This window comes from Pyrgilauda ruficollis, unplaced genomic scaffold (genome assembly GCF_017590135.1).
Source record: "Pyrgilauda ruficollis isolate IOZ18807 unplaced genomic scaffold, ASM1759013v1 scaffold48, whole genome shotgun sequence".
Taxonomy (NCBI): Eukaryota; Metazoa; Chordata; class Aves; order Passeriformes; family Passeridae; genus Pyrgilauda; species Pyrgilauda ruficollis.
This window is the reverse complement of record NW_024526377.1, coordinates 3,912,242-3,925,031: the sequence shown is the minus strand read 5'-3', so window position 1 is coordinate 3,925,031 and position 12,790 is coordinate 3,912,242. Positions and strand designations below refer to the sequence as shown.

At 61.8% G+C, this 12,790-nt stretch overlaps 1 protein-coding gene and 2 long non-coding RNA genes across 3 annotated transcripts; 1 reads left to right on the top strand and 2 right to left on the bottom strand.

The window, feature by feature from the left end:
- Window positions 1-3,068: 3,068 nt before the first annotated feature.
- Window positions 3,069-6,200, bottom strand: LOC121360002. Its single transcript, XR_005956119.1, has 4 exons — window positions 5,693-6,200; window positions 5,367-5,422; window positions 3,746-3,826; window positions 3,069-3,288 (listed from the first exon to the last, which is right to left on the bottom strand). It is a non-coding gene; the product is annotated as an uncharacterized LOC121360002 (long non-coding RNA).
- LOC121360003 lies at window positions 3,956-5,360 on the bottom strand. The gene is made up of 3 exons (XR_005956120.1): window positions 5,058-5,360; window positions 4,711-4,773; window positions 3,956-4,268 (listed from the first exon to the last, which is right to left on the bottom strand). It is a non-coding gene; the product is annotated as an uncharacterized LOC121360003 (long non-coding RNA).
- Window positions 6,201-8,565: 2,365 nt separating the features above from the next.
- On the top strand, window positions 8,566-12,239 carry LOC121359878. Its single transcript, XM_041479142.1, has 3 exons — window positions 8,566-9,092; window positions 10,114-10,290; window positions 12,199-12,239. The coding sequence occupies exons 1-3, from the start codon at window positions 8,566-8,568 to the stop codon at window positions 12,200-12,202; spliced, it is 708 nt and encodes a 235-aa protein (XP_041335076.1). The 3' UTR covers window positions 12,203-12,239.
- Window positions 12,240-12,790: the final 551 nt, after the last annotated feature.

Sequence of the window (12,790 nt, the reverse complement as noted above, 5' to 3'; positions counted from 1 at the left end):
CAACAGCTTTCCAGTTCCTGCAGTGGGAAGACATCAATCAGACCTCTTGGAAGGAAGGAAATCTGTTTCTGTCCACTAGCCATGGTAATCAGGAGTCCTTCTTCAGGACCTCATTGTATGGGCTGCACTTTGGAGGATCGTCCTCTTGTTTTTCCCCTGTAAAGACAGGAGAGTCTTGTCCCAGAAGCATCGAGGCTGCCTGCTGATGGACAAGCGCAAGGCAGGCAACGCCAAAAATGTCTCTCCAGCAAGGGTCTCCCTGGTCTCTGCCAGAGAGCTGGCTTGCAGGGAGCTCTGTTTCCTGAGCACACCCTACCCCTTTCTGCTCTCCTTTTCCGCCTCTGACCACTACCAGTTGACACAGTCGTTCTTGCACAGAGCAGTCACCTGCCTGCACAGCCCCTGCTGCCCTCAGCAGTGACTCCTACCCCAGCACGTCCTGGCTCTTCCCACTACCTTGGGATGGATCCCTTTGCCACACTTTGGGCACATTCAGACCAGTGATGGCTTCAAGGGCTGCTTTGGCTTCAGAGTAAGCCCAGGGCACAACCCCGTGTTCCACCCAGCACAGCCCAGCCCCCCTGCCCTCCCCACTCACCAACACAGAGATGCAGACCCGTGGAATTTATAGTGAAGTCCACGGGCTTATTCCTTGCCAGTGCTGCAGGGAGGGCAGAGCAGCATTAGTGTCCCCTCTGTGACCCACATGTCCCCCTGCCACCAGCACCAGAACCGGCCTCCCCAAAAGCACCCAGGGACCAGAGCAGGGAGCGAGGGCTGGGGGTGCAGGGACAGGGACACCCATGGGCGGCAGGAGAGGAACAGTGTGCAGGGCTGCAGCAGCGGGGGCAGGCAGAATTCCAGGCAGCGGCCAGAGCTGCCTTTTCCCCCTCAGCAGCACCACAAGACAAGCTGACTGTTCAGCCCTGCAGACCCCCGGGAGGAGAGGGGAGAAGGGGCGAACCCCAGGGTCTCTGTGCCCCCCCCCCCGGGCTGTCCCACTGCAGATCCCGCGCCCCCCACCCCACGAGCCACCCAACTTACCCATGGTGGGCTGGGCGGGAGCAAGAGCTGCGATGTGTCTGCTCTAATCCCGGTCCCTTGGTAAGCAAGAACAAGATATTTTTGCATAAGCGGCAGGTGGGGTCAGCGGGGCTTTGCTGCCCTGCACGATCGCCCCCAGCCACCTCCCTCCCACCCAAGAGCCCCCGGCCCCATCCCTCACAAGAAGAGACCCCCCAGCCCCCGCGCAAGCTTCTGCCCGTCCCATGGACCAGCGGCTGCACCGCCGGCGCAGAGAAGTGAGCAGCCCCCCGTTAATGTCCCCCCCCAGCCCCTCCCAGAAAAAAGGCTGCTGTCCCCAAACACCCACCGTGGGACCGCGGCTCCTCGACGTCTGGTGTGTGTTTTGTGGTCTGAGGGGGCTATTGGCGCCCGAAAATATGTTGACCCACCCCTGCCCCTCCCGCCAGGAGGGGCTGGGGTGAGTCAACTGATTTCCGAGAATTTGTGGAATCGCTCGCTCAGGTTGCTTTCTGTTTAAGCAAGGGATGTTGCTGTCTTTGCTAGAGCAGGACTGAGGCTGTCCCATCCTCGGGGTGCATATGGGCATATGGAGAAGTATGTAGGGATGGGAGGGAGAGGCAGGCGCCATTGGGCTGGGGGTGCAGGGCACGGGGCTGTCCCTCTGCCAGCCGTGTCCTCCAGCCCCAGTGAGATCCTGCAAGGAGCCAGTGGCCATGGTGAAACCCGAGACTGGGCAGGGGTTCTGGGGAGCACCTCCTGCCCTCCCCCAGGGCCTCTCTCCGGTGCAGCCCAGGCAGAGGCACTGCCCTGATGGCCCCTGTGCCCGCAGCCACCCTGCAGCTCCTCGTGCTCGGAGCCATGGCCAGCCCGTGTGTGCCTCGAACCCAGAGCCCCTGGGTGTCTGCAGAGTGTTCAGGCTGGTGTTTTGGGGGGTTTTGGCAGCCCTTTGAGGGTGATGGGATACTCCAGGATGCAGACCAGGCTCAGTGGTTTGGTCTGTGGGTGAACCTGTGAAGCTGCACCTGCAAGAAGGGGGCACAGCCAAGGGCCGTGTCCTGTGAAACAACACAGGCCAGCACAGATGATGGATGTCAGAGGTGGGAACATGTGCTTGGAGCCACTTCCAAAGGGGAATCCTCCTTGGCTGTAGCTCTTCACTTGGCAGGGGTCTATCCTGATGCTGCTGCTGCTGCTGCTCTGAGCCAGGATGTGCCAAGTCATTCCCCTGCAACCCTGCACCCTGCAGGAACCCCAAATTCCACATGTACCTGTCCATTTGTCAGAGCAGTGGTTGAGGGTTGGAGCAGCTGGGCCAGCGTAGGGGGACAACCACCTCCCACAGCCCCATGCCCCTGCCCACCTCATTTGCAGTGATTCAGCACAGGGAGCCACGGCCACACGTGCCACAGCTCCCTGCAAGGTGCCCCAGGTGCCAAGTGAAGCCTCACTTCGCTGGCCCTGCTCACAGCACCCACAGGCAGCAGAGTCACTGCTCATGCCACCCCCGAGACACCAACCATTGCTGTGAGCCACCACTGTGGCTGCCACCACAGCCATGCCCCCCCAGGATGCTCTGGCAGCAGCCCAGGAGCTCCCCCATGGCTGGTCCCCAGGGATCCAGCCCTGAGGATCCAGACACGGCTCCTAGGAGCCAAGACAAGTGCCCAGCCCAGCAGGAGCAGTGGGGCACAGCGTGTCTGGCAGGAGCAGCTCCCCTGTCCCACCCCAAATCAAAGAGAGTGGGTGTCCTGAGCCCGAGGCTGCAGAGATGTACCCACTGCACCCCTGGGGCTCTGCCGGCCCTGCAGTGCAGTGCCATGCTGCCCTGAGCATTTGCTGCAGCAGTGCCGGGCTCCCAGGGACTGCCAGGACTGTCAGGCTGCAGTGGGAGCCAGCCCCTGGCTGGGCAGGGGGACAGGGAGCAAGGCTGGAAACACTGCCTGCTGCAATCCCTTCCTGGAGCACGGGAAATGCCCAGCTGTGGGGCAGGAACCTGAGCCACAATGCACATCAACCACCACCACACAGACACACCGGCACTGTTCATTTATTGCTTATTTATTGCTTAATGCCAAATCATTTATAGCAGAAGCTGTGGGAGGGATTGGACTTTCCAGCGCTGGCCATTTGAAGATGAATCCATGTGCTTGGAAGGAAGGAATCTTGCTTTTGCTCCCTTGCATTGAACATAGGGAGCTGTTTCTGTGCCAGGATGCAATCAGCTGCTGCTCAGAGGGCAGAGTCAGGCCATTGATGCTGCCCCTGCAAAGACAGAAGTGTGATGTTCAGGAGCATCGACGACACTGCCCGCTGAAGGACAAGCATGAGGCAGGGACAGCCAAGGACTCCTCCTGGGCAGGAGAGGCAAGGGTCTCCATGGACGGTGCCAGGGAGTTGGCCTGCAGTGAGCTCTGCTCTCTGAGACCATCTAACCACTTTCTGCTTTCACTTTCTGCCTCCAACCAGTGCTGCCAGTAGACACAGGATTTCTTGCCACAGAGCAGTCACCTCCCTGCACAAGCCCTGCTGCCCTCAGCCCTGACCACCAGCCAGCAGGTCCTGACTTTTCCCTCCACGCAGGGGGTTTATCACTTTCCCACAGTTTGAGGAGATTTGAACCAGTGAGGAGTTAAAGAACTGGTATGGCTTTAGAGCAAGCGCAGGGTGCAACCCCATGTTCCCTGCCAGCACAGCCATCTCCCCTGCCCTCCCCACTCACCGACTGTGAAAATGAAGGCAGCAGCCTTGGTCTTGCTAACCCCTGCTGCAGCTATGGCTACTGGTGCACCACTTGCCACGGCTGCAGGGAGAACAGCACAGAGTTAGGAGCTTGCTATGACCCACATGTCCCCCTGCCACCAGCTCAGGAGAATTGGGAGTAAAAACAAGGCAAGGATCACAAAGTATGAACCAATAAAACTTCAAGGGAAGAAAAACAGTTTCAGTAAACTGCTAAAGTCTGGAGAAACAGAAACTAGCTGAAAAAATAACTGGGAAAAGGTGGAGACAAAAGGAAAACAGCATAAAGAAATCAACCAAATTACAAATCAAACCATAAACCTACTAATAAAACAAAAAGCACAATACAACAGCTTTCCAGTTCCTGCAGTGGGAAGACATCAATCAGACCTCTTGGAAGGAAGGAAATCTGTTTCTGTCCACTAGCCATGGTAATCAGGAGTCCTTCTTCAGGACCTCATTGTATGGGCTGCACTTTGGAGGATCGTCCTCTTGTTTTTCCCCTGTAAAGACAGGAGAGTCTTGTCCCAGAAGCATCGAGGCTGCCTGCTGATGGACAAGCGCAAGGCAGGCAACGCCAAAAATGTCTCTCCAGCAAGGGTCTCCCTGGTCTCTGCCAGAGAGCTGGCTTGCAGGGAGCTCTGTTTCCTGAGCACACCCTACCCCTTTCTGCTCTCCTTTTCCGCCTCTGACCACTACCAGTTGACACAGTCGTTCTTGCACAGAGAAGTCACCTGCCTGCACAGCCCCTGCTGCCCTCAGCAGTGACTCCTACCCCAGCACGTCCTGGCTCTTCCCACTACCTTGGGATGGATCCCTTTGCCACACTTTGGGCACATTCAGACCAGTGATGGCTTCAAGGGCTGCTTTGGCTTCAGAGTAAGCCCAGGGCACAACCCCGTGTTCCACCCAGCACAGCCCAGCCCCCCTGCCCTCCCCACTCACCAACACAGAGATGCAGACCCGTGGAATTTATAGTGAAGTCCACGGGCTTATTCCTTGCCAGTGCTGCAGGGAGGGCAGAGCAGCATTAGTGTCCCCTCTGTGACCCACATGTCCCCCTGCCACCAGCACCAGAACCGGCCTCCCCAAAAGCACCCAGGGACCAGAGCAGGGAGCGAGGGCTGGGGGTGCAGGGACAGGGACACCCATGGGCGGCAGGAGAGGAACAGTGTGCAGGGCTGCAGCAGCGGGGGCAGGCAGAATTCCAGGCAGCGGCCAGAGCTGCCTTTTCCCCCTCAGCAGCACCACAAGACAAGCTGACTGCTGCTCATCTCGTGACAAACTCTCACCTGTAAGTGCAACGCCTATGACGAGTCCTGCAAGAAATACCACGGCAACTGGAAGAAAGCCTAAGAAAGAAAATGGCAGCTGGGCAGGAGTGCGGGCACTAAAGCTCCTCCCGGCTGGAGCCCAGTGCCCTGTGCCAGGCAGGGCAGGTTCCCTCTGGCCGCAGCCGCTCTCCCAGAGCCTCCCTCCTTCAGCCCTGCAGACACCCGGGAGGAGAGGGGAGAAGGGGCGAACCCCAGGGTCTCTGTGCCCCCCCAGTTCTGTCCTACATCAGCGCCCACAGCCCCCACCCCACGAGCCATGCAACTTACCCATGGTCGGCTGGCTGGGAGTAAGAGCTGCGATGAGTCTGCTCTAATCCCAGTACCTTGGTAAGCAAGAACAAGATTTTTTTTCTGCAGGCAGCAGGTGGGGTCAGCGGGGCTTTTCTGCCCTGCACGATCGCCCCCAGCCACCCCTCTCCCACCCAGCTGGCCGCCCACCGCACCTTAAAAACAGAGATCCCCCCATTCCCTGCCCAAGCTCCTGCCCGCCCCAGGGCTCGGTGGCTGCTCTGAGTGGTGGTGGCCCGGTGAGGGGAGCAGCCCCCCATGACTGTCCCCCCCTCAGAGAAAGGCTGCTGTCCCCAAACACGCACCGTGGGACCGCGGCTCCCCTCGCCACCAGCCTCTGTTGTGTCTGTTGTGCTGGGAGGAAGGAAGGGAAACGGCCGAATATATCCCGACCGGGAGGGGAGGGGTGGATCACCAGATATTCCAGAATTTTCTGAAACCGCTCGTTCAGTTTCACTTTCGGGTTAACTCTTGATGTGGCTGTCTCTGCTAGAGCGGCGCTGGAGCTCTCCCGTGCTCGGGTTCCCACCCTGGGCTGTCCCCTCAGGAGCCCTTTCGGCCCGAAGGGCTCGGGCGGGAGCGCCGGGAGCTGAGGGGGAAGGCCGCGCCGGGCTGGGGCGGCTCAGGCCTGTGCCAGGGCTCCTGCGGCTTCACGGGGCGCTTCCCCGGCAGCTTTGGGAACGCTGAAACCCCGCGGCTCTAACCACCACCCACAGGAGACCGGAGAGCAGATCTGAAGCCGCTCTGCCTGCCTCCTCCCCACTGGGCAGCCTCAAAAACCAGCCGAAGCCCCTCTCCGCACCCCGCTCTGTCCCGCTCCCGGCAGCCGCTCCTCAGCCCCAGCCCGCTCGGGGCAGCACGGCGGCAGCGGTCAGGGCCAGCGGTGCCGTAGCTCATGCGCCGCTGCAGCTGGTTGAAGGGGACCAAATCCAGTTGCAAGTTGATCTGGTTCCTTTTTACCAGCCCCAGGGGACGCATCGTCTCTCCGGAGGTGCCGTCTGGCCACTGCTGGTGATGGGGGCTCCTGCTGTGGGGGTCCCAGCCCAAAAATACATACTTCTTAACATTCCATAACACCGGCCGGCTCCATATGGGCATATGAAGAAGTATGTAGGGATGGGAGGGAGAGGCAGGCGCCATGGGTCTGGGGGCGCAGGGCACGGGGCTGTCCCTCTGCCAGCCGTGTCCTCCAGCCCCAGTGAGATCCTGCAAGGAGCCAGTGGCCATGGTGAAACCCGAGACTGGGCAGGGGTTCTGGGGAGCACCTCCTGCCCTCCCCCAGGGCCTCTCTCCGGTGCAGCCCAGGCAGAGGCACTGCCCTGATGGCCCCTGTGCCCGCAGCCACCCTGCAGCTCCTCGTGCTCGGAGCCATGGCCAGCCCGTGTGTGCCTCGAACCCAGAGCCCCTGGGTGTCTGCAGAGTGTTCAGGCTGGTGTTTTGGGGGGTTTTGGCAGCCCTTTGAGGGTGATGGGATACTCCAGGATGCAGACCAGGCTCAGTGGTTTGGTCTGTGGGTGAACCTGTGAAGCTGCACCTGCGAGAAGGGGGCACAGCCAAGGGCCGTGTCCTGTGAGACAACACGGGCCAGCACGGATGGGTGGCAAGGGTGGGTGCCTATGCTTGGAACCACTTCCAAAGGGGAATCCCCCTGAGCCCTGGCTCTTGGCTTGGCAAGGGTTCCCCCTGCTGCTGCTGCTGCTGCTGCTGTTGTGCTGGGTCAGGATGCACCAACTCATTCCCCTTCCCCCTGCATCCCCCAAAACCCCCAGACTCCACATCCTCATATCTTCCATGTGCCAGAGCAGTGGTTCAGACTGGTACACATGAAGCAAGTGTAGGGGGGCACCCACCTCCTACACCCACGTGCCCCTGCCCATCTCGTTTGAGGGGCCAGGAGGAGGACACAGGACCCTGGGCCCCTCTCACCCCCTCCCCACCCCCTCCCCACACGGCAGCTCTGGACTGGGAAGGCTGGAGGTGCCTTTGCCCATGGGAGGAGGGATTCAGCTGGGAGCTTGACAGTGTAAGGGAGCTGTGGGGGCTTCCCATGCCCAGCACAGTTTGGCAACAGCAGGGTGACAGAGGGGATGCACCCTGACTTCAGTGACCTTCCCAGCCCCAAATCTGCAGTTGGAATGGGACAATGGCAGGTACAGGGAGTGTTTCTGGGTTCCCAGGCCTGCCCCCTCTCAGGACAGGGAAGTGAGGGGTGCGTGGGGGTCTGGTTGTGGGCAGGAGGGGCTGGCTGGATATGGCGTGGCCGTGACTCAGCACTGGGAGCTGTGGCCACACACACCGCAGCTCCCTGCAAGGAGCCCCTGGGTGCCAAATACAGCCTCACGTCACCAGCCCAGCTCACAGCAGCCACAGGCAGCAGAGTCACTGCTCAGTGCCATCCCTGAGACACCAGCCATTGCTGTGGGGCACAGCATGACACAGAGGATGCTCTGGCAGCAGCCCAGGAGCTCCCCCATGGCTGGTCCCCAGGCATCCAGCCCTGAGGATCCAGACACGGCTCCCAGGAGCCAAGACAAGTGCCCAGCCCAGCAGGAGCAGTGGGGCACAGCGTGTCTGGCAGGAGCAGCTCCCCTGTCCCACCCCAAATCAAAGAGAGTGGGTGTCCTGAGCCCGAGGCTGCAGAGATGCACCCACTGCACCCCTGGGGCTCTGCCGGCCCTGCAGTGCAGTGCCATGCTGCCCTGAGCATTTGCTGCAGCAGTGCCGGGCTCCCAGGGACTGCCAGGACCAAAAGCTCAGAGTTGAACCCACCCTGAAACTGCTAAGCCAGGGCTCTCACATCGCAGCCGAGTTCATCTCCAGTCACCTCGGCTGACCTTGGGCAGTCTCCCAGTATCAGAGCGTGTGGGTGTATTAGAGACACCCCAGCCCAAGTGGCCCATGCAGCCCCAGCCCATGGCACTGTTCCCACAGCCCTCGGCCAGGCTCTCCCAGTGACCTTGGAGGGCTGCACCCAGCTCCACGGGATGCTCACTGCATCCGGGCTGCCTCGTGTCCCTGCTCCAGCCCGGGTCCCCCCTGCCTGTTTCCACCACCCCTCCTTGCCCCTGCCCTGTTCCACAGACCGGTCCTTCCCCACTGCCCTCTCTGTGCCCAGAAATTCCCTGTCATCACCACCAACCCCTCTGCAGCCCTGGGTGTGCCCCCCACCACCGAAGGCATGCCTGAGCTCTCCCCAGCCCCAGCGCTGCATTTTGCAGCTGTAGACCCCGAGCCGAAACCCACCAGGGAGCTGTGGCCTGGGGCAGCCCCTCTTCCACGAATTCTCCATGCCCGCAGACTGGCTGTGAGTCCCCGGCCATGGCAGCTGCCCGTGTTCTCCACCTGCCCCGAGAGCAGCTCCGTGCCCGGGCAGGGTGGTTTGTGGGCACCAGACGGCTTTGCAGGGGGAGGCAAAGGCGCCGGGGGGCTGCCGGGGCCGGCCGCAGTGGCACCCTCGCGTCCGCAGGCACCCAACAACCCCAGCTTGGCTATAAAAGGAAGAGTCTTTTTTTTCCCCCGGCTCCGCCAGCGCCGCGTCCCTGGCCGAGCTCTGCAGCCGCTGCTCCGCAGGGACCTTTCCAAGTTTTCCCATCCAGAGCTGCCCCCCCAGCCAGTTTCCCCCGGCTCATCCATCCCCGGCAAACCCACTGCAGCAGCTGCTGAGTGTCTTATAAAATACCAAGAGGCCCGGCAAGCAGGAGAGAGGTGGATGCAAGGGGAGCCCTGGCACAGGGTGCCTGGGGGAGCACCCTGGCTCCCGTCCTGCCGTCCCTTTGCCCGCGGCATTGCCCGTGTCGGGGCGGTGGGCGCATGACCCTGGTGCACCCGGCCGTGGTGGCCAGCACTTCCCTCCGTGCGAGCCCAAAATGCGATGCCGAGGTGCCCAGAAGTTGGGTTTCTCAACCTATCCCACAGGCGTGGGGTGTCCCCACTTTGCGTGGCGGAGGGCGCCTGGGCTCCCTGGGGAGGGGGTGACCGGCCCCGGTGCAGGGGGACACCCGCAGGCAGAAGGGCCGGGTGCTGCCCGCAGAGCCCGAGCATTCACCACCCAGGACCCCTCTGCAGCCGGGACCTGCTGCGGGCCCCATTGTCCCCCCAGCCACACAGAGACTTTCTGCCACCTCCCGCTCCTCCGCCTGACCCGGGCTGGCCCCAAGCAGGGGGGGCTGCGGTGTCCCCCTCCCCAGGGTGTCCCCTCCCCGCCCACGCCGAGCCGCTGCCGGCGCCCCGCAGCAGGAGCATCCCCGGCCCCGGCGGGCTCAGCACCGGCCGGGCTCGCTGAAGGTTAAACCTTGGCGGCGGGGAAAGCCCCGCTGCCCCCCGCAGACCCCGCACCTCCCGCCCGCAAGGCCACTCACGGTCCTGGAGGTGACACCGGCCGCAGCACGCTGGGCTGGCGGCAGCGAGCTGCGGTGACACCCGGCACGAGCACGCTGCTTCCCTGCTCGCCTTGACTTTGCCACAGGACTCCTCCGGCTCGTCCGCAGGAGCTTGCAGCATCCTCCAGTTCAGCGGGAGAAGTTCCTCGCCAGGGAGGGAGGGAGGAGGGAGGGATTTAAGGCAGACCCTGCCGGGGATGCAACATCTACGGGTGCAGTTGAAGACCCCTCACTCGCTGGGCACCCCAAAGCTCCCTCCTCGCTCTCCCCATCCTGGTCTCGGTGTCCCGGCACATGTGCCCGATTCTGGGTGATCTCTGCTGAGAAACCCTCTCCCTCCCGGACAGAGACAGGGCTGCCAGCAGCACGCAGACAGCCGGCCAGCTCTGCCACCTGCCCCACATCCCCCGGGTGCCCGGCGGTGCCCAAAGCCACGTCGTGGAGGAGCCGACACACACCGCTGGGCCCAGCAGCAGCCCAGGGCAGCTCGAGGGCAAAACGGAGCTCGTGGAGTGCACAAAAGGGTAAAACCTGTCACCACCTCAGCCACACGAGATTCCCATGGCCAGGTGACCCCGTGGGGATGGGGATCCCTGGGTTGCTCCAAGCCACCCGCCTGGGGTGTCCCCAACACCCACGGGGCAGTTGTTCCAGCATCCCCAGCCGCCAAGTCCGGGGGTACAGGGCTGCTCTGCACACCCGGAGCCCCGCCTGTCCTACCTGCAGAGAGCTGGCAGGGCAAGGGGCACCCCCTGCCCGGGGCAGGATGCTGGGAGACACCTTAGCGTGGTTCCCAAAGGGAAAAGCCAGGACAAGCAGCGTGGCATCCCTCCCGCGGCGGTCCCGGCGGCTCCCTGCCTGCCACGACACCCTCCCCACCCCGGGTGCGCTCTGTTTGCCTGCTATTTTTGGCAGCCTCCTAAGAGCTCCTCTCAGGCTATTAATAATGAGAGTGAGAAATTCGTTTGGCCTCTCCTATATAAGGAAAGGTAGAGGCTTAGAGGCAGCTAAATATACTGGCGCGTGCGGGAGCGAGCGGGGAGCCTTTGGCACCGCGTGTGGAAAAGAGATTGTTTGAACAATGGAAAGACGGACTCACTCGGAGCACGGGGCCCCGCCTGGACCGACGGGCGGACGGAGGGATGGACGGAGGGTGACGGTGCCCGCGGGCCTCCACCGCAGCACCCGCATCGCCCCCGATGCCCCCCGGGGCTCTGCCTCAGCAGGAGGAGCAGCGGGAGAGGGGAGGCAGGAGCAGGGATGCTCTGCAATTCCTGCCCCGAGCCAGGCACGCCACCCCAAAATGCTGTAACAACCCCTAGCGGGCCAGCAGCGAGCCGGGGAGTGACGCTGGGTCTGTGCCCGGTCAGGAGGGACGTGAGGGTGGCGGGCAGCAGGTGGGCTGTGGTGGGGCGACCAGTTCCCACGGGGACATGACCGGCACAGGGTCGGTCCCCCAGCTGAGCCCCCGCAAACCCCGGCCCCTCTCAGGGCCGTGACCAACGCTCCTGCCCGGCTCTCGATGCCCCGGGGGCATCTCCCGCGGCCGGGCGTGGAGGTGCCACATCGTGGCATTTCTGGCACTTCTGCAGGGTGCCAGCGGTACCACAATGTGTCCCCAGCTCCCCGGGAGCCACCAGCACGCCTGCAGCGTGCCCAAACCCTCGGCACAGGATAATTTACGGAGCACATCGTTATTGTAACTGCGTCCCCGCCGTGGTTACGGGAGACCCGGGCGAGGTGCGGGAGCTCCCGTCAGGGAGAGCCCGGCTGGAAGAAGGAAAGCAGCAGCAATCCAGGGAATCCTAATGACAGGAAGGCGCTGGGGAGCAGCGCCAAATCCACACGGTCGGAGCAAGGACAGCACATGCAGCAGGATGAGTACAAAGAGAGGAAAAACCAGGCTCCTCTGGCTCCGGAAAGAGCCTTTGGGTTTTTTTAACTCTTCGCAGCCACGGGTGCTGCTTAGGGAGGCACAAGTGGTGTAGCTGCGACTGCAACCCCGACCTCCCCGCCTGGCCTCGGTGCCTGCGGCCAAATCCCGGCACCCGAGGGACTGCGGGGCTTCCCCGGGCTGCTGAGCCACCAAACAGAGGGACAGCCGTGCTGGGCAGAGCCCTCGAGCTGCTGCCTTGGCCACCGTCACAGCTGCCTCAGTTTCTTGAGCTGCGAAATTCCAGCAATAAAAATCCATTTCACAGATTGTGAGCCTGGGGCTGCTCTGAGGCTCCAGCCCAGGCCCTGATCCCCCCCTGGGGATGTGACACAGACCAAAAACTGCTGGAGGCAGGAGCAGCTCTTTGCCCTCAGGGCTGTGAGAAGCCCCATTCTCCTCTGCTGGCGCTGCCCCGGGGCTGCTGCAAGTTCTCCCCACCCAGCAAGCAGAGCCCGCAGCTGGGGAGCTCAGCAGATCCGGCTTCCTCTGTCCTTAGGTGACATTGAGGGAAGTGAACTCAGAGGCTCCATCCCACCCCATGGGCCACGTGAACTGTGCACGGACAGAAGGGCAACTCTGAAGGTGAATGTCCTCCCCTCTCCGAAAAATCTGTGTCCAGTGCCATCGGGTCCCTCCTGGTGGCCGTGGTGCTAAAGTGTGCTCCCTACACAGCCAGCCCCAGCAAGAGCTGGGTGGCCACAGCCATGTCCTTCAAGGACTCCACGAACTAATAAATGTTCCCCTGCTGCATGAGGAGGTGCTGCTATGCAGGTGTGGGGCAGATGCTGTTTTGCTTTCCTGTGAAATCAAGTCTTAGGTGAGAACTGTGCCACAGCTGAAACTGGACAAAGAATCAAAACATCTTCCCATTTGCAAGAAACATCTTCCCATTTGCAAGAACCATTTTGTTAAAAAAAAAAAATTTTAGCCTTGACCCAAGTAGCAGTGGAATCACCAAACATCATTAACCAAAGTGCAGACAGATTGGGCACCCCCAGCTGTGCAGCAGGATGTGGAAAAGATTTAAGAGCAAACTATTTCAAAAGTAGAATTTGCCTCAAACATCTTCACCAGCACTTGAGAATATG